Source organism: Phodopus roborovskii, unplaced genomic scaffold (assembly GCF_943737965.1).
Source record: "Phodopus roborovskii unplaced genomic scaffold, PHOROB, whole genome shotgun sequence".
Classification (NCBI taxonomy): Eukaryota; Metazoa; Chordata; class Mammalia; order Rodentia; family Cricetidae; genus Phodopus; species Phodopus roborovskii.
In genome coordinates, this window is record NW_026126447.1 from 31,604,167 (window position 1) to 31,624,789 (window position 20,623).

The window sequence follows — 20,623 nt, forward strand, 5'->3', positions numbered from 1 at the left end:
TTGCCAAGTTGCCCTAACTAGTGGGCTTTTATAAGACTTGGATAGGAATTTAGTAGAGACTGAGATAATATTTATTAAATTTGCTTATTTTTGACTGTATTACTATCTAAACCCAGCATCTGAAACTTGTTTCACAGGATCCAGTGCCCTCTTCTGGCCTCCTTTGGGCACCCGAGCTTACATGGTACGCATATAGACACGCAAGGCACAGACATATAAATGAAACTAAATTATTTTTTAAATTACAAAAACATGAATGCTAGAAGTTGAGGGTACAATACAGTAGTAGAGCACTTGACCAGCATGCTTGATATGGGTTGGAGTCCCAGCATGGGCTGAGGGGCAGGAAAAAGCATGGATATGCCAAGAATGTTGGCATATTAGTGTATACCTGTAAATACCTGTATAATATACTTGGAAAAAGAGGATCATTAGTTCAAAGCCTGCCTGAGTTACATAGTGAGTTCAAGACCACCCTGAACTCATAACAAGATACTATCTAAAAAAAAGAAAAAGAAAAGAAAACCTGGGCAGGGTGGTACACGCCTTCAACCCCAGCTCTCAGGAAGCAGAAGCAGTGGATGCCTGTGAATTCAAGGCCAGCCTGGTCTACAGAGTGAGTTTCAGGTCAGCCAGAACTGTACAGTGAGATCCTGCCTCAAAATTAATGAATCAATTAAAAGAAAAAAAAAAGTGAGGATGGGCTTAGGGATATAACAGTTATAAAAGCACTTTTCTACTTGTGGAAGCCTTAATCCAACCTCCTGAACAACAACATCAAGAACCCCAGGGATTGTATCGACTTTCAGTTCTACAAAAAGGTATTAAGGATATGAAATTTACAGACTGACTTAATTAAAAAACAAAACTAGATTAAAAAAAAAACCCAAGTTCCAAAGCACAATAAAATTAAGAACATTAGTTTGGTGGGCTGGGATATAGCTCAATGGTAGAGTGTGTTTATATAATGCAGGAGGTCTCTTGTTCAGTGTCCAGTACCAAAAAAAAAAGATTTGTGTGTTTCCAGTAGACTCAGCTACACAAAGTGAGAGTCCTGTAGCAAAAATTGCTCTCAAGTTTTCTTATTTGAAGAAAGGGTTAATAATTTCCATCTACCATTCTTTCAAAGCTACTTTGAAGGTCAAGTGAACTGTACACAAAAGACGTTTGTTAATGCACGACACTTGAGGATGTGACTAATTCTAACTCTATACTATTTAGGTGACTTACTCCCTGAAGGGGGCAGGGTGTGATGAGACTTGGCAATTTCAGAAGAATGGACAATGTCAAGAAAAGGTCAACTGAGGAAGCTCTACTGACAGGAAAAGAGACTCCATTTCAAGGAACAATTGTGAGCAGACAAATGGTTCGCACTGGAAACCAGGGGGTCTGGTGTCTGTATAGTAAAGGGCTTATTTTCTTAGTGAGTGGAAGTGCCTAGGAGAGGCTAAAAGCTACTCTTCTTCTTCTTTGTATTTTTTTAAATTTAAATTAAAAATGATCTTATTCTATATACCAATTCCAGTTCCCTTCCCTTCCATCCTCCCATGCTCCCCACCAACCCCTCATCTACTCCCCAGGGAGGGTGAGCCCTTCCATGGGGGAATCATCAAAGTCTGACACATCATTTGGGGCAGGGCCTAGGCCCTCCCCCATATGTCTAGGCTGAGAGAGTATCCCTCCATAAGGAATGGGCTCCCAAAGTCCATGCACTAGGGATAAATACTGGTTTTATTGCCAGAGGCCCCATAGACTGCCCTGGCCTCCCAACTGACACCCATGTTCAGGGGGCCTGGTTTGGTCCTATGCTGGTTCCCCAGCTGGAGAGATGGCTCAGCAATTAAGAGCACAGGCTGCTTTTCCAGAGGACCCAAGTTCAATTCCCAGCAACCACATGTTGGCTCACAACTGTCTGTGACTTCAGTTCTAGGGGATTCAACACTCCAATAGACATATGAACACATAAAACACCAATACACACAAAATAAAAATAAATAATTAAAAAATAATCCCAACAAGATATGTACTAGTTTTGGTTTTAGGTTACAAAACATCATAGGCCAAAATGTATAAATAATAGAAATATATTTCCTTAAGATTCTGTAACCCTGGAACTCTGTCTCTTTTCAGCATTATGTGGGATCCTGTTGTGGAATAGAATATTTGTAACTTGTAACATAAGTTACAACACATTGTAAAGATGTGTAGCACAATAATTGTTTAAGTATGTAAAGATGCATTTGTTTAATTATGTAAAGATATGTTGTATTTGTTTTACTTTGCCTAAGGCATTTGATTGGTTTAATAAAAAGCTGAACAGCCAATAGCTAGGGGGTAGAGGGATAGACAGGGTTGATGGGCGGAGACAGTAAGTAGGAGAAGGAATCTAGGCTCTAGGGAATGAAGAATAAAGAGAGACAGCCGCCTGAGGACAGTCAAACAGGCAGCTGCCATCCAGATACAGAAGAAGCAGGAAAGTAGGACATACAGAATGAAAGAAAGGTAAAAAGTCCTGAGGCAAAATGTAGGTGAAAAGAAACAGGATGATTTAAGTTTTAAGAGCCAGTTGGGCAAGCCTAAACTAAGGCCAAGTATTCATAACTAATAATAAGTCTCTGTGTCATGACTTGGGGGGCTGGTGCTTCAAGAAAGCTTTCTACAGGATCCAGTGATTAAACGAAGCTCACCAGGTTTGTGGGGCAAGTGCTTTTACTGGCTCTGCCTCCTTGCCAGCCCTGAGTTTCCTGTTCTTCTAAGTACAGAAGCTGTTGTCACGTGAAGGTGAAACTTCTCTTATACTCAGAGGCAGTGAAACATTTAGGTGATGGGACCTAGAGGAAAACGATGAATGGGGATGTGCTAGAGGAAGTATGAAGACCCCTCTCTTAGTTCACATTTGCCATGGGGCCATCAGTCTGCTTCTGTTACAGGTGTATATCTGAGTTTGGAGGGTACCTGCTGATGTTTTCCAGGTTCTCACATCACAGGTCCAAGAACTGGATGGGGGGGCATATGGGGGAGAGATAGAAAGTTTATCCTTTTCAAACATTTATTAGTGTGTGTGTGTGTGTGTGTGTGTGTGTGTGTGTGTGTGTGTGCATGTATGTGGGTGTATGCATGAGGTCAGAGGACAACTTGCAGGACTTGGTACTTTCCCATCATATAGATTCTGGTGATTAAACTTGGGTCCTTAGGCTTGGTGGTAAGTACCTTTACCTGCTGAGCCATCACTGGACCCAAGACATGTTTTATTTAGAAAGGAAAAGCATTCCTGGCAATGGGTTTGCACATAGGGCACCAGTTCGCAAGATTCAGGACCTTTACAAGTCATAGACATGGTACCTGATTCTCCTAGGTTGTGTATTATGCCTTTTCTCCTACATGCTCTGCTTTTTGGCATACTCTGGTGGGGAAAGACTTCCAGTCAACATGTTTAATCTTGATCCTCCAGTGCCAGTTCTCAAGTCACAACTTCCCCCAGAGAGCTGTGATTCAGAGCATTTTGGGGGAAGCAGGACCACAACTGGTCAATCTTCTGTTGTGAAGCCCATGTTGATGAAGGGTGTGGTCCCTGAATATTAGGGGGCTATAAAACTTTCCCTACTTTATCTATTAGCTGGAGAAAAAGCTTTGGATTTTCTGTAATAAGAGTTGGCTGAATCTCTATACCACATGGAATGTAGTTTGAAATTGCCCTATAGCTTAGAAAACAAAATATAAAAAAAATTTAAGAATTTTATTAGTCATTTGTACTCCTCATTGCCCTTCCTCATCCCCCTCACTCTCTTACTTGAACTCCTCTTCTTCTAAGCAACCCTCCTGCCTTTGTGTCTCTGTGTATGTGGCCACTGAGTTTCACTAGGGTTGGTTGCATAGGCATAGGTGGGGGTTATTTTCTAGACAACATTATCATTGGACACATCACTGAAGAAGGTGATTCTCTCAGGGAGGGGTAAAGCCTCACGAACCAACCCCTTCTTTCCTTTTTCTTTTACTTTCCTCATTTCTATTTTTATTTTCTTATTCATCTATTTATTTTACATCTAGGCTATAGCCCCCACTCCGCAATCCTCTCCTCTTCTGTCTCCATCCAGAAAGGGGCAGGTCATGAGTATCAGTATCAGTAAAACATAACATATCAAGTTGCAGTAAGTCTAAGCACCTCCCCATGAGTTAAGGCTGGGCAAGGTGACCAGAGGGGTCAAGGACACCATGGGAAGGCTCACACAGGGCCTCACAGAGATTGAATGGACAACCAGGGAGTCTGCATGGGACCCCCTTTTTTTATGATGAAATGTCTGACATGCTCAGTCTTGCAAAGGTGACCACAGCTGCAGTGACTCATAGTGCAACAGCTGTGCCGTGTCCAGAAGGCATCTTTTTGTGACACACCTCCCCATCCTCCAGCACTGACATTTTTTGTGCCTTCTCTTTCATAATGTTCCCTGGCCTTGGGGACTGATATAGATGCCCTATTTAGGGCCAAGCACGCCACTATCATTTATTGTTGGCATTTTGACCAGTTATAGGTCTCTCTCTGTATTCCACCACCAGCCTCAATAAAAGTGTCTCTGACAAAGGCTGAGAGCAGCATTAATCTGTGGATATAGATATGAGTATTTAGAAGGCAGTTTGTGGCTGGGAAGATTGCTCAATGGGTAAAGGCATTTACTCACTGCCAAGGTTGATAACTTGAGTTCAGTCCCTGAGATTCCCATGGTGAACTGGCTCCTGCAAGTTTGTCCCCACCCTGCCCCACACACTAGATGTGATAAAAAATATTTTAGAAGACAGTAGAACTATAGGGGCAAAACCAATTGCAGGGATGGTGGGTGTTGGCTGACAGTGGACTTAGAAGAGAAAGAATGGTGAAGGTATATATTCAGATCAGCCCTGCCTCTCAGAAGACTAAGTCACAGGGGCCCTGAAAACCGGGCAAAGTTGTGATAAAAAATTACGGAGAGGGAAAATGAATAAATGCTCCAGTTTGCTTTCTGTTAGTGTGACACAACACTGACCAAATGCAATTTGGAGAAGTAAAATCTGACCTGAGTTAATGATAAGCAAATAACATCTTTAAAATTTTACATTTATGGATGTGCATGCATGTGTGTGTGTGTGTGTGTGTGTACTTGTGTGTGTGTATGTGTGCATACATGCTATGACATGATCCTTTAAGTTTCATTGGTTGATTGTGTGTATGTCTGTGCATTCACACACACAGAGCTCAGAGAAAGGCTTTCCAGAGTCAGGTCTTTCCTTCCACCATGTGGGCCCCAGGGAATGGTGGTCAGGCTTGAGGGCAGTGCCTTCCATGCTCAACCATCTCTCTGTTCCCATAGTTGCAGTTTTTGATGGAAGGCAAAAGAGCACCTTTCTCTGGGGTGTTCCTCAACTCGGGTCCATCCTGAACTGCATCCTATACTCCCAGATGTGGTAGCAGGCACAACCTGTGCAATTCATCAAAACATCCTGCCACTGAACTCAAGGATATGGATACCAATCATTGTCTTCCTCTCTCCTCTTGTTTCAAATGACAGCAACACACTTCTTGATTTGGGGAACCTACCACCCCATGATCGTATTGCCTCTACCATGGACAGTAAATGTTGGGTCCAACTGAAAGTGGCCATCACACTTTTCATACTAGATCCATCCCTCAGCTCTCCTCTGGGGTCCTTAATAAGCAGCTGAAAGATAGCTCTTTGTGAGGGCCCAGAAGCTTCAACAACAGCTGTCCACATAACCTCTCCCAATACCCAGCCTCCTAGTGGCAGCACAAGGTAATCAGGACTTAGAGTCATGAAGTCATCCTGGTTGGCCTTTGGCACACCTGTCACAAGCCCAGGTGCTTTGCATGTTGCTATGGTCATAACCTCTCACTTCAAAACCACTGCTAGACTGTCTGGCTCTTGCAATGCACCTCATCATTTTTCCTGTTGCACTCCCAGCACACTGTTTATGAGATCTGCAGCTCCATTGAAGAGAGGGAACTGGGCTTGGCATACCCACTCAAAGCCTCAAGGTGAGAGAGAGCATGCAACTTCATAGATGGACAGAAGGGGACAGCCAGTTATCCCCATTGTTCTACAGATTTGCTATTTAGATACAGCAAGAATGCTGTACAAGGGGTGAGGACAGTAGTCACCAGGCTGACTGGCTCTGGGTTGATGTTCTCCATCACTGGACCTGGCAGGCTGCCCTGTTTTATGCAGACACTCTCCTTCCCCTCATTATCGCCTCAACACCCCCCTCTCAAGAAGATATGTACATAAAAGCCTGGTGATTTTTTAAAATCAGCTACTGATTGTGTTTCCTCTTCATGCCCTTGGCTCAGTGTGAAAGAAGCAACCTTATCTTAGTGATGACCTTATCTTTCTGATGAAAGAGACTTGCAGAGACGTATGAGACTGTCTAGGAGACACTATGCTGGTCTAGACTTTTCCTTCTTGGAGCACAGTTCCTGTGTCTGAATTTTTTAATGACTACATTAAAATATAATTGGCATAGAATGAACTGTAGACGCCTTAAAACACAGTTTGATAAAACTGCTATAAGCAGATTCCCAAAGCTCTTATGAAAAAACATACACACAGGTCACTCACACCTGTTTCCTTGTGCTCACTCATAGGGTCTCCTTCACCCTTCCCATTGTCTCTCCATAGCCCAGGACAGTGCCCATCTTTGTCATCATAAAGTGATATCATTTCTAGAAATATAAATGAATTTTTACAATACCTCTTTTTTTTGTGTAACTTTTCACCAGAAATCATTTTTGTGACCTTGACCTGGATTTGTGTGTGTTACTGACTTATTTTGCTAATGGTATTCTGAGTATAACATTCACATGTGGAAGGGATTTTTTTTATTGTTTTCAGTTATTATGTGTGAAAATGGTTTAAAAATAATAAGAATATATGAAAAGGGAAACATAAACACAGAAGCAAAAAAGACAAACAAAATCCTGAAATCTGACCAACTAATCAGTAACAATCACTTAGACAATGTATTAGAGCAAACTTCTTTTTCCCTTTGGCCTCTTAAGGGCACACACACACACACACACACACACACACACACACACTCATCACCCCCCATGCCACACATACATACTCATCCCCCCATTTACCTTCACATTTAACACACACTCACCCCCCACACATCCCAAACATACACATACACCAAACACATATCACATATTCACACTCACACACACCATACATATATACATACTCACCCCTCATACACACATTCACACATACCCCACAAAGTGTGTGATGAAATAGTTGAATAGTGAAAGTAAACAAAAGGTCAACTGAACAGGATTCAGTAAGCTGCACAGAGCTGGGCTATACAGCTCCTGGCATGGGTAGGGGAGGTAGGAACCTCATCCAAAAGGTAAACCAGATGGCTCTGGTGTGAGTCTGGTACCCCTATCCACAAGATAGGGGTTCTTGTGACACAGTGATGCTTTTGGCATGAGTCAGCAGAAGACAACAGGTTTATTTTATTACCTTTTCTGCTTGGAGGCCTGTGTCTGGGTACCAATTTGAGATGGGACCTATTGATTGACACTGAGCTATCCCAAGGACCTGATAATAAGGAACAGACAAGTTAGCGAGCCTGTAGTCAACTGCTACATCCCTGAGTGGGTAGATGGTGGCTGCAAGAAACAGATATGGTTTGGGGGAGAACTGGACGTGCAGACATGTTGAGGACAAGCTGGGCTTTGCGCAGCATGTGTAAGCAAGCTATGTACTTTCTCAGCTTCCTTCTTGGGGGTTAAACATACAGTCACTTAAGTACAGCTGTCTGCTTTCCTCCTCCATTAGCTCCTTCATTCTTCAGCAAATAAAAGCATTTCATCTATCTTTAGCTCCAGCTTCTTTGCCAGGTTCTGATTCACAACTGGCACCCAAGTATTACTATTTCATTGTGTTGATGTCACATCAAACTCATTACAGCATAGCATCTCTCTCCAAGGCAACCCCAAGCTTCCCAGCACAAAACCTTGGGAGCCATCCCACAGTCTCCCTTCCTTTCCACTTCATTTCTGCACACTTAGTGTGTTACAAAGCCCTGGACACATTCCCTCTTGCATTGACCCTTTCTAGTTTTCACTCTTGTCATGAACTACTGTGAGATCTGCCTTTCCCTCTGACTCATCTAACCCATTATCACCAGTTTAAGTGTCCTGTAGCCTAGCACTGTGTACACTTGACTCCCTGCTAAAAGTCACTTAATGGACCCTTACTGATCACCCAATGATTTCAACATCATAGCCTGCAGCTCTGACTTCCTCCACCTTTTCTCTTTCCGTAGCCACCATGTAAGCTGGGAGAAATGTTCTGCACTCTTTCAGCTGCCATGATTTCGGTGTCAACCATTTCCATGGTCTAGATTCAGATACCCAGGCTCTTGGCTTTATCCAATTTTTCTTTCAAAGCCAAAGTGGCTCATCTAAGAAGAAGCATTTCTGATAGTTGATAGTTTACATGGAGCTCAAGTCTTGTCTTAACTCCTGTGGTCTGTAATGTATATACCACTAATGTGACAGTGTGCACTTCTTTCTACTGCTTTCTTTCTTTCTTTCTTTCTTTCTTTCTTTCTTTCTTTCTTTCTTTCTTTTCCTGCATGGGAAATCCTTTTCAAAGAAAATTAAACTTTGTGAGAGCAGGGATTTGGTTATAGCTTTTCATGTTTAAATGGTAATTTTTTTTTCTTGTGAGACAGGATCTCATGCAGCCAAGAGTGGCCTTCAACTCCAGGGGGTAATCAGTTGCAAAGACAAGCAGAGACATACTTGGAGTCAAACAGGTGAGCTCCAGATCAAAAAGAGAAGGTGGAGATGGATAGAGGAAGACACCAGCATCTATCTTTGGCCCCCACAAATACACACAGGTACACATATGTGATGATATTTTGTTTGTGACCTAATAAATACAGCTTACCTGAAGATCAGAGTACAGAGCTAAGCCACTTGTTAGCCGCAGAGGCCAGGGAGTGGTGGCAGATGGATCTCTGTGTTCAAGGCCACCCTGCGTTACACAGGATTAAATCAGTGTAAAAGAGAATCAAAGCTCACACTTTTGATCACAGCACCAGGGAGGTGGAGACAGGAGTGATATGGCTCAGAGAATTAAGTCTGAGGATTCATAAAGACCAGATCTTGCCTATTCAGTCTGAGCATTTGGAGAGGTAAGAATTCTAGTGGCTGGCTGCTCTGCTTCTCTGATCTTTCAGCTTTCAACCCTATATCTGACTCTGCGATTTTAAGATCAATTAGAATTCTCGATACACCTACCTGCACACACACACACACACACACCACACAAAGTAGTCCTACCTAGCAACAGCCAAATAGTTGTTTTAACTTATATCGAAGTTGTGTCCACAGAATGGCACAATTCTGAAGCAGGGTGTGAGGGAAGCCAGGGAATATTATTTTTGGCAAAGGTGGGAACAGGCGATTCAAGTTGCCTGATGGGGCATGCATCAGTGTCTATTCTGGGATGGAGCTGCTTTTTGTTTTTTGTTTTTGTTTTCCTGGTGTCGGGGACAGGGTCTTGCTATGTAGCTCAGGTTGAGCTCTAACTCCTAACCCTTTTGCCTCAGTCTCCCTATGGCTGAGATTGCCATCTCAAGCTAGTGCTGCCCATAGGCTCAACCCAGTGGCTCTAGAAACGGTCCCACTAGAAGCGACTTTAGCTCCAAGAAAATAAATAGGCTGGCTTGGTGGCTGCTGGAGGGCACTAGCCCAGGAGGAAGACCTGCCGCCTGCGGTGAGGACTGGCCAAGGGCTCGCCGCTGCGAGGCGGGCAGGAGCCGCCCCTCACAGGAATCCATGGGCTAAGCAGCCGCTCGGGCCTTGGCCGCGATCCCGGGAAAGAGGAGCAAGGGGCTTTCCACCTGCCCCTGACCTAACCCCGCTGGCCAAACTTCTCAGGTTCCAGGGCTTGGACACCGACTCCCGAAAGGCGCCAGCCCCGCCCCCGCCGAGCCCCGCCCACCTCCCCGCCCCCTCGCCTTACGGGCTCGCTCCCGTGAGGGGCGACGGAGGCGCGCTTGCTCCGAGGGCGGCGAGTGCGCAGGCGCTTTCGCTGGGTCTGTGGGCGCCAATTCCCGAGGCCGGTGGCTGGTAGGTGGCCGGGGTTGCGGCGGTGTGGAGGCGTGGGGAGGTTTCGCAGCGGGCGCGAGCCGACGACTCGGGGGTTGTCACACGGCCTCGCCTTGCCCCGGGCCCTCGGCTTGCGGCCGTCCTGCAGTGGTGACGCGGCCTGGCCGGAGCGGTCCCGGTGATTCTGTCGCTGCCGCCTTGTGGGTCTGTCCCGCCCGCCCCAGGGGCGGGAGTCCCGAGGGTCCCTCTGCAGGGAAAGGGTGCACCCTGGGACTCGGCGTCCTGGCTCCTGTCGGGATGCGCCTGCTACCTGCATGTGGCTTCTGACAAAGTTGCTGAGCCGCGCTTGCAGGTGAAGCAGCACTCACAGTTTAAGGGGGAAATAGCCCGGCATGGTGGCACCGGGAAGCAGAGGCCAGCTTGTTTTACCGAAGCGAGTTCTAGGCTAGCCAGAGCAACACAGTGAGACTTTGTGTTTTACCGAATAACCACACAGGACTCAGATCTCTCCCCTTCCCTTCTCCCCACTTTTATCCCCGCCCCCCCCCCCCGCGCCTCAATGTAAGTGCGTTCCTGCTTTCTGCCAACCCTGGTGTAAGTGTGAAAGGACCAAGGAGGATTTTTGTTCCCAATGACAAATGTCATTTCCTCCTTAGCTAGTTTTGTTGGAATAGCGTGCTTGCAGAGCCATACTGTACATACCTGTACTGGAAATTGTTGCTCGTCGATTGATCACCTAGTGAACACATCTTTTTACTGTTACTCATATAACAGTCTTCATAGCATCTCAGAAGACCTCCCCAAAGACTCTTTCCCCCAACCCCTTAGATAACTTTTGTCTTCATTTGTAACACCATAGTGCTGGTGAGTTTTCTATCAACTCAACACAAGCTAGAGTCGTTTGGGAAGAGGAAACTTCAGTTAAGAAAATGCCTGCCACCAGATTGGCTTGTGGGCAAGCCTGTAGTGCATTTTCTCTTTTCCTTCCTTCCTTCCTTCCTTCCTTCCTTCCTTCCTTCCTTCCTTCCTTCCTTCCTTTATTAAGACAGAGTTTCACTGTGTAGCCCTGTCTGTCCTGGAACTTGCTCTGTAGTGAGTTCTGGCTTTGAACTCACTTGCCTCTGCCTGGAAAGTGCTAGGATTAAAGACACTGCTTGGCTGCATTTTCTTGATTGATGATTGATGTAAGAGGGCCTAGTGCACCATGGACATTGCCACCCCTGGGCAGGTAGTCCTGATTGTAAGAGAAAGCAGGCTGAACAAGCCATGAGAAGAAAGCCAGTAAGAAGTACTCTTCTATGGCCTCTGCTCAAGTTCCTGCCTCCACATCCTGCTTTGTGTAGTTTCTCCTGGCCTTCCCTTCATGGTGGACTGTTACCTGGAAGTGTAAATGAAATTAGCCTTTTCCTCCTTGAGTTGCTTATTTATGGTCACGGTGTAGTTATTGTGCTTTCTAGTCAGTCAGTTACACACTAGTCATCTGTTGTCATGTAGTCACACACACTAGTCATCTGTTGTCATAGTCAGTCAGTTACACACTAGTCATCTGTTGTCATAGTTACACACTAGTCATCTGTTGTCATAGTTACACACTAGTCATCTGTTGTCATAGTTACACACTAGTCATCTGTTGTCATAGTCAGTCAGTTACACACTAGTCATCTGTTGCCTTGTAGTCAGTCAGCACACATTAGTTATCTGTTGTCTTGTAGTCAGTCAGCACACACTTGATTTTTCCCCCACCTTTAAGTGCAGTGCTTTGAATGTACTTGAATTTTAAAATTTTTGTTCGCTCTAGAGTTAGGATTACTCCATAGTTGCTTGGGAAAACTTTGGATTTGAGTGTTTTCATCTGTTATGCGTAGCTGTGTCTTCTCCATTGTGCTCTTGGCAAGCTGAGTCAGCAGGATACCTATTAAGCATTTCATTGTTGTAAGTTCATGATGCTGATGGTTCAGTATTATCAGAAGGCTTGTTTTTATTAAGTTTCCTGAAGAAGTACTTAAATAGAATTATCTGCAACAGAGGACAGTTCATTTAACCCCTTGTTATAAGTCTCCTGGTTTGATTTGTTTGCTATGGTAACCACCATACCTGTAGCCAACCTTAGGAAAACAGGTTTATTTCATCTTATAGGTTGTAGTCCATCATCAATGGAAGCCAAGGGAAGAGCTTGGGCCAGAAACCATTCTGCTGCTTACTGTTCTGCTTCTTGGCTTGCTCAGCTAGCTTTCTTAAGCAGTCCAGGTCCACCTGCCTAGGGATGGCATGGCCCACTGTGGCCTGGGCCTTTGTGGTGGTTGGAAAGAAATTGGTCCCTAAAAGGAGTGACAGGCTTTAGGAGGCATGGCTTTAGTAGAGTAGTTATGCCCTTGTTGGAGGAAGTGTGTCACTGTGGAGGCTGGCTTTGAGGTCTCATGTATCCTCAAGGTTTGCTTAACGTGATAACACAGAGCACTTCCTGTTGCCTGCAATACGTAGGACTCTCAGCTGCTTCTTCAGCATCATGTCTGCCTGCACCTCGATGATAAAGGACTAAACCTCTGAACTATAAGCCATCCCCAGTTAAATGTTTTCCTTTACAAGAGTTGCTGTGCTCAGCAGCTAAGAGAGCCCTTCTGTATTAATTAGCAACTAAGAGAGCCCTTCTATATTAATTGGTCACAGGCCAGTCTGAGCTGAGCAGTTCTTCAGTTGAGGTTCCCTCTTCCTGGATAACTTTAGGTTTATATCAGATTGACAACTGAAACTGACTGTGACCATCAGTAGTGGAATATTCCTTTACACTTTGTGAATAAGTGTCACTATGCCTGGCTTAATAAAAGCTGATTGGCCAATGGCTAGGCAGGATTTTTTGGGGGCAAAGAGGATGCTGGGAAGATGAATGTTGTTCTAAAAGAAGGTACTACCATGTGAACAGGATAGATAAGAAATATGGGTTAATTTAAAATGTAAGAGTTAGCTCTATTGGCTGAACATTTATAATTAATACTAAGTCTCTGTGTTTATTTGGGAACTGGCTGGTGGGGCAGTCCATCTACAATCAGTGACTTAAATTTCCTACTTAGAATATTATTTAAATCAAATATTACTTAGCTAAATATATTTGTATTTAAATACCCAGGAATTAGCATTTAATTATAAGTTTGAAATGTCCTAGCAGAAATACATTATAACATTGCAAGTCTGACTACAGCCCAGAAAGAATGTTGATCTAAGAGACTTTAGTGATAAACTGAAAAAGCATTTGAGTGGATTATAGTGTTCTCTAACTTGTGTCAAATCCAGAGTCAGCATTGGAAAGTGATTAAACTTTACTTTGTCTTGCTTCTGAGATGGCAATTTGAGGAGCAGTCTAAGGACCAGAGGAGCAACACAGTGAGGAGAAAGGGAGTTGCTGTCACTCAAGCCATGAAAGTGGAATTACGTAGCCTCACTCAGTGGTTTGAGTCATTCTACCCAGACTCCGTTAGTTCTGGCATTGCTTTTGATAATTTTTTTTTAAAAAGTTAATTACAGTGTTTTTCAGTATCAAGTTTTTAATATTTTCGCTTTTATTTTTGTGTGGCTGTGGCTGTGTGAGTGTATGCCAAGCATGCCAGAACACACAGAAGCCAGAAGAGGGCATCAGGTCCTCTGGACTGGAGTTAAGGTGACTATGAGCTGCCTGCTGTGGGGCTGGGGATGAACTTAGCTCCTCTTCAAGAGCATCAGGCACATTTAACGGCTCAGCCATCTGTTTAGCCCCCTGATAGGTTTAAGTAAGAAAATAATTTAAGCTTAAGTGGTAGACTGTTCCAATTTTCTCCAAAAGTTGTTAGTTGACTTGTTATTTTTATTTCTCTGAATATGTTTAATATGACCCATAAGTTTTCAAAGAGGAAGGTGTCCATTTGCTTCTTGCTTTTAGCCTCCCAGCCTGGTCTGGGACATGGGTCTTTGTTGTGAGTATTTACTATGTGTGCGAGACCCTGGGTTCCATCTCCAGTACCACAGGAACAGTAAAACATAACACACTATTCAACCTAAAAAAAAAAAAAAAAAAAAAAAAAAATAGAAAGGGCTGAAGAAGAATTTTTTTTGGGGGGGGTGGGTATTTTTTTTTTTTTTTTTAATGTTTTTTGCTTTTGTGGTTTCTCTTCTAAGATTTGGGCCATTCTTACCAGTTTGCCTTTAAAAGTTTATTTCCCTCACATGGGAAGTTGATGTGTATGGTTAGTGCACAGATAATGTGAGAGAAGGAAGTAAAAACAAGACTTCAGAAATTACATCAGTGGAAGGCTTTTCCAAACTAAATGCAAAGACAAAATTCCTCCTTTGTGCCAAAGATAAGTTACCATCTTTGTGGGCTCAGTATGAAGTCCAGGCTGGCCTTGAACTCATGTCTTAGGCTCCCAAGTGCTGGTATTGAATTGCTGGTATTTGCTGTAGGTGTACATGCTGTATATAGATTGTGTCACTATCTACACCTTTCAGAAATACTTGTAAAAACAAGCCCTTGTCTGTCTTATCTTTAGGCAAGATTGTATCATGTTTTATAGGAAATTTAAATAGCCGTCTGTAGGCTCTCACCCCTCCAACCTCTCATCTTTCTGCATGGCGTCATGGGTTCAGTGTTAGGGTGTGGTTTGAAATTAAATTTTGGTTCTGTTTTCTCCTTAGGCTACTTCTCCACAGACATAATCTATTTTTCTTTTCTTTTCTTTTTTTTTTTTTTAACTGTGTGGAAGCAGAGCATCCTTTAAAGTCCTCCCAAGCTCCTAACTGCAGAGATGGTGACATTGCTTTGAACAAGGAGACAAGTGACCGACTTAGCAGGAAGTATTCTGGCCCTGGCTTTTGTCTTCCTCCCTGAATCTGAAGAACTATGGAGAACTGGTACTGGATGACACTCGTGGTCTTAATAGGACTCACAGTGCGGTGGACGGTTTCTCTTAGTCCTTACTCAGGTAGTGCATTTTTCCTGTCTTTAGGATGTTTTGCTTTAATTTTTAAAAACAGGTATATTTTCCTTTTGGTTTATTTTAAGAGTGCAATTAGGAAGCCTTTTTGTTGGAGAGGAAAAAAAAAAATCCTTTCCTTTAACCTGTCTAAGTTTTAACAAAAGACAAGTTAGCAGGTAACCATACAGATTTGTTCCTTGTAAGCCTTATGTGACATGGGAGCCTTCATGAGGAATTGAGAACCCAGAAAAACACTTCATACTCAATGTTTTGCACTAGGTCTGATAAAGAGTGAACAGGCTTATTCCCTATTGCCACATAAACGAGGTGTGTTGATGCATACCTATAGTCTCAGTAGTGGGGAGGCGGAAACAGGAGGAGTGGGAGTTCAGGGTCATCCTTAGAGTTTAAAAAATCAGCTTGAGCTGCCCAAGAGGCTGTCTCAAGCAACAGAAACAAGGGATGGGATGGATATAAGGTGATAATTTCTTGCATCTTGTAACCTGGCTTTCCAGTTTTGGAGACCAGGATATTCCAGAGTACTTCTTACTTAGTGGTCTTTTGACCTGCTTCTGGGAAAGGTCAGAAAGACCTGTCTGCATCTGCTGTTTCTCAGATAACCTCAGCTTAATCTCTGCTTTGTGTCACTTTGGGTAATATGTCCAAATCTCTGCCACACTCAAGTGTGGAGGTTCAGGTTAACATGCATTCATCCTACTGTATTATTCTTTCTTTGAAATGTGTATATTGTTTGGGCAGATTACTTGAATACATTATTATACTTTAATTTTTTCCTAAAGTTTATACTCTGTATTTTTAGTGTTGCTTTTTCACAGAACTAAGATAGATACTGAATATTGTATGTTGCATTAAACAACCTATGGGGAATAGACAGGTTCTTACTTTAGTGCCAGTTTGTCCTTCCTTCCTTCCTTCCTTCCGTTTTTTTTTTTTTTTTTTTTTTGTTCTTTTTTCTTTTTCTTTCTTCTTTTTTTTGAGACAGGATTTCTTTATGTAGCCCTGACTTTCCTGGAATTTGTTCTATAGACCAGGCTTGCCTGGAACTCATAGAGATCCACCTGCCTCTGCTGGGATTAAAGGTGTGCACCACCACCGCCTGGCCAGGTTGTCATTTCTTGTAGACATTTACAATGCCTCTTACAACACTTAAGTTGAGGAGGCAACCTTTTGTTCCCCTTTACCCCCACCCCAGGTCATATTAGTAGCTAAAGAAAACATCATTTTAAAAAATCAGTTTTGTAAAAATACCCCTTAAAAAAGCATGACAGAATGTGATTTAATTAGTTGATTTTGTTTGACTTATCCATTACTGTTTGTGAAAGGTTACACAATCGTAACAGAGAAGAAATTCATGGAAAAATGTAGTCAACTCTTCTCATGGAATGTTTAAAGCAAGAGTGTAAAGTATGTGTTGTTGACAGACCGCTTATTCTATATATTTACACACAGTTTTGAATAATTTAGCAATTAATAAATGAACATTTTTAGTGCTACTAAAAATCCCATTTTCCTGGAAGCATGATGAAATTGTTCTGTAAATGCACGTTGGCGTGTTTTCTTTACCTGGTTCTGAATCTCATGTGTGTAGAATTAATCACCGTGGAAGGAATCCTTTTGCCCTTCTGAGTGCGGCTCCCACAGGCACAGTTGGGCTGTCCTTCTGGCTTGCTTTGAGGGCACTTTAGCAGTTTTAAAAACTTAAGTACTAATTTCATAGCTAGTGTCAGCTGAATTTATTAAAGTAGGTCAGACTCCGGAGAAAAACCTGTTTCCCAACCCTGAAAAGAGTTGTTATCCAGTCTTCTGTTTGCTGGTTAGTATAATCAATTCTTCCATGTCAGCCACACAGTATCTACAGTAGTTTTAGGAAATCTAGCTAGTTTGATTTTTTTTTTTTTTTCTCAAGGTATAGAAATTACCCAGAATCTTTTCTGACTTTATTATCCTAAGGGCATCGGAAAAAGAAAAAAAATTATTCATTTCTCTTCCCAAAAGAAGCCATATATCCAGTGTTGTATTCATTGGACTGGATTCACATACATATATCTATATGATATGTAAAGACTCTTGGGGGAATTCATTTCTTTGAAAAAATTATTAGAAAAAAATGTTTTTCTTCTCTTATTAGAGTTTAATTGAATACATTTTTAGATTACTGCATGCTTAATATGTTGCTTACTTTGCTTTATGGAAACATTTTTGATGGGGGATGCCCTTTTGTATGCTGTGAATATATATTTCTCTTATTGGTTGATGGATAAAGCTGTTTCGGCCAATGAACAGGCAGGATTTGGCTAGGCAGGAAATTCAAACAGGGATAGGGAAAGGTAGGTGGATTGAAGGAGATGCCCTGTAGCTACTGAGGAAGCAAGAGACCTGGGCATCACTGATAAGCCAAGACCATGTAGAGATACATAGATTGATAGAAATGGGTTAATAATTAAGAGAGAGCTAACTAATAAGAAGCCTGGGCAATAGCCAAACAGTTTATAATTAATATAAGCCTCCATGTGTTTACTTGGAACTGAATGACTGCAGGGCAGGATAGGACAAAGCATCACCTACACATATCTTTTCTGTTCCAGTAACTGAAATTTCTACTTGGTTATCATCAATCAGAAAGTAGTGTAGCCATATTACAAACATGATATGGAAAGTGTACATATGAGAAATCAGTAAGTCACCATTTATTTTTTAATTTGTAAAGGGAAACTTGGGGGGGAGGTTGGGATCTGAAGTGATTTTGTTTGCTTTTTTGAGACAAGGCTTGTGTAGTGTAAGCTGGACTAGCCCATGCAGCCAAGAATGGCCTTGAACTTTTGATTTTCCTGCCTGTCACTGAGTGCTGGGATTACTTCTGTGCATTTTTTATTTTTTTCTTTTGAGTCAAGGTCTCACTATGGTGCCCTGGCTGGCATGAAGTAGATCAGGCTACTCTCAAACCACAGGTATCTGCCTGCCTCTACCTCCCAAGTGATGGGATTAAGGAATGTGCTACCATCTCTGCTCCACCCGTTCCTAGCTTTGAAGGGATACTACACCTACTCAACATTTTGTTTGTTTTTTTGGTGTTAGGGATTGAACCTTGCACATGCTAGGCACACTCTCACTAAGCTACATCCCTAACCCTGAGGTGTTTAGTGTGAGTGTGAGTAGGTGCCAGGGAAACTTTGAGGAGTCTATTCTCCCCTGGTACCTTATGAGGCAGAGTTTCTCTTATTGTTGCAGGCTAGCTGGCCCACGAGCTGGATGATTCTGTCTCTGCCTTTAGGGATTCTGGGATCACAAATGTGTGCTACCACACTCAGCTTTTTATATGGGTTCCAGGAATCAAATTCTGATGGGCAGGATTTACTGGCAAGCCTGTAGAGCCATCTCCCTGGTCCCAGAGGTGATTCTTGAAGGCAGCATATCTGAGTTGATAGGCGATATGTATATGAGAGTGAACAGAATAAACAGAATTTTTAAAGTGCCATAAGGAAAGGTGTTGGGGGCAGGACCAATACCTGGGCTGTATATTCAGACAGCATTGGTGTAATTAGTCTGCCATCACATTCCCATTAAGTGGGAAAAGGAGGGCTCACAGGTTTTGAATGAAAAGCCTTGCTGTGTCACACTAACTACATCACCATCTTTGCTATATTAAGGCACTGGGAATCTGTCAGGGGCTATTGAGAGTCACTAGGTGAACACACCTGAGGATACAAAGATGAGTAAGCACGGTTCATTCTGAGAGATGGAGGAGTTGCATATCTACAAGTATATTTGTACTGTGGGTCGTTTCTGTGCCAGTTACTCGGTGTACATGCTGTAGAGCCATCAGTCTGCTTTTCCCATTATAGACTGTCTCCTTAGAAATTGTAGCATTCAAGGATGCAGCCAACAAATGCAAACAGCTCCCTTTCTAAATCTGGGTTAGATTTCACCAAGCAGGGGGTCTGTCATTTTTCAGTGTGCCACACCTTCCTTCTGGTTTAGAAGTGCATGTAGTTATTTTGATTTCTACCTTATTTGCTGACTTAAAAAACTCTGACTATTGTACCTTTTTGGGCTTCCTCACAGTTTAGTAGTCAGTTGCTAGTTAAATAGGGTGTTTAGTATTTGCTGTAGAGATTTGTCATCTATGTGGGCATGATAGTATAGGAGTTAAGAATGGGTTATAGGGGCCGGAGAGAGAACTCAGTGGTTAAGAGGACTCAGTGGTTAGAAGGGTGTTCTTCTAGAGGACCCGGGTTCAATTCCCAGTACCCACATGGCAGCTCACAACTGTCAGGGATCAGACACTCTCAAACAGACACACACTCCAGCAAAACATCAATGCACATAAAATAAAAATAAACCATTTAAAGTAATTTTACTTCTAGAAAAAAAAAAAGGACTAAAAACAAAACAAGAAGAATAGGTTTTAGAGCCAACCTGCTGGGTTTATTTATATCTTCCCTGCTTTTGACTACTCGTATGAATATTTCCTCTATTCCCAGCCTTTGAATAGGGAAAATTGTAACACTTGGTTCATAAGATTATTGTATTTAGCATTATAACATACATGCTACTTATTAAAAGTTTATTATCCCTTATTTATAACAAGTAAATTACAAGCTGTACAAGCTGCCCTTTTTTTTTTAACATTTATTTGCTTACTTTTGTGTGTTGTATGTGCCACAGTACTTGGCATGTGGCAGTCAGGACAACTTAGAAGTGGGTTCTCTGGTTGCATGTGGGTTCTAGGGATTGCTCAGGTTTGGTGGGAGAGCCCTTTAGCTGCCCAGACATCTTACCAGCCCTTGACTACTTAAACAAATCATTTGATAGTACAGGCTGACCTTTGTCAATTCATAGCCTGTTTTTAATTCTGTGTTTGACCCTAAGTTTGTTTTTTTAGTTTTCAAGTACAGATGTTTGTTGTTAATTTATACTTTCATGAAGTATTTGTGTTGTTACTTTTCTTATTGCAAATGCTTGAGAAGAAACACATGGGAGAAGGTTTGATTTTTTTTTTTTGTTTGTTTGTTTGTTTTGTTTTTTTGAGACATGGTTTCCCTGTGTAGCCTTGGCTGTCTTGGAACTTAACTCTGTAGACCAGGTTGATCTTGAACTCACAGAGTTCCACCTGCCTCTGTCTCCTGAGTGCTGGGATTAAAGGCATGTGCCACCAGTGCTGGGCTGGAATTTTATCTGCCCTCCAGGTTGAGGGTCTGGTCAGTCACTGTGTGTTGCCACTGCAGCAGGAACATGACAAGGCTACTCACACTGAATCCCCATTTGGGAAGAGGAGAGTACTGGGGGGCTCTGGCTAGCAAGCCTCAAGGCCCTGTCCCAGTGACCCATTTCCTCAAGTCTCTACCTCTGAAAGGTTCCACAGCCTTCCAGCACAGCCGTGGGCCATGTGCTCAAACACAAGCCTGCTGGGGACATGAAGTAAAAGTAAATATGGTGGCTGGCAAGATGCTTTCATGCATACTGAACAACTCCTCTGGATCCCATAAGGTGGCAGGAAAGACCCTCTGTTGAGAGTTGTCTCCTGACTTTTACACATCACACA

General features: G+C 42.7%; 1 protein-coding gene across 1 annotated transcript in view; it reads left to right on the forward strand.

Annotated features, from left to right (window-relative positions):
- Window positions 1-14,814: 14,814 nt before the first annotated feature.
- Alg6 (ALG6 alpha-1,3-glucosyltransferase) overlaps window positions 14,815-20,623 on the forward strand; it is a 33,419-nt gene continuing 27,610 nt past the window's right edge. The window contains exon 1 of the mRNA XM_051188223.1: window positions 14,815-15,066. Within this exon, the coding sequence (XP_051044180.1) occupies window positions 14,985-15,066 (82 nt within the window). The 5' untranslated portion in view covers window positions 14,815-14,984. The remainder of the gene's footprint in view (window positions 15,067-20,623) is intronic.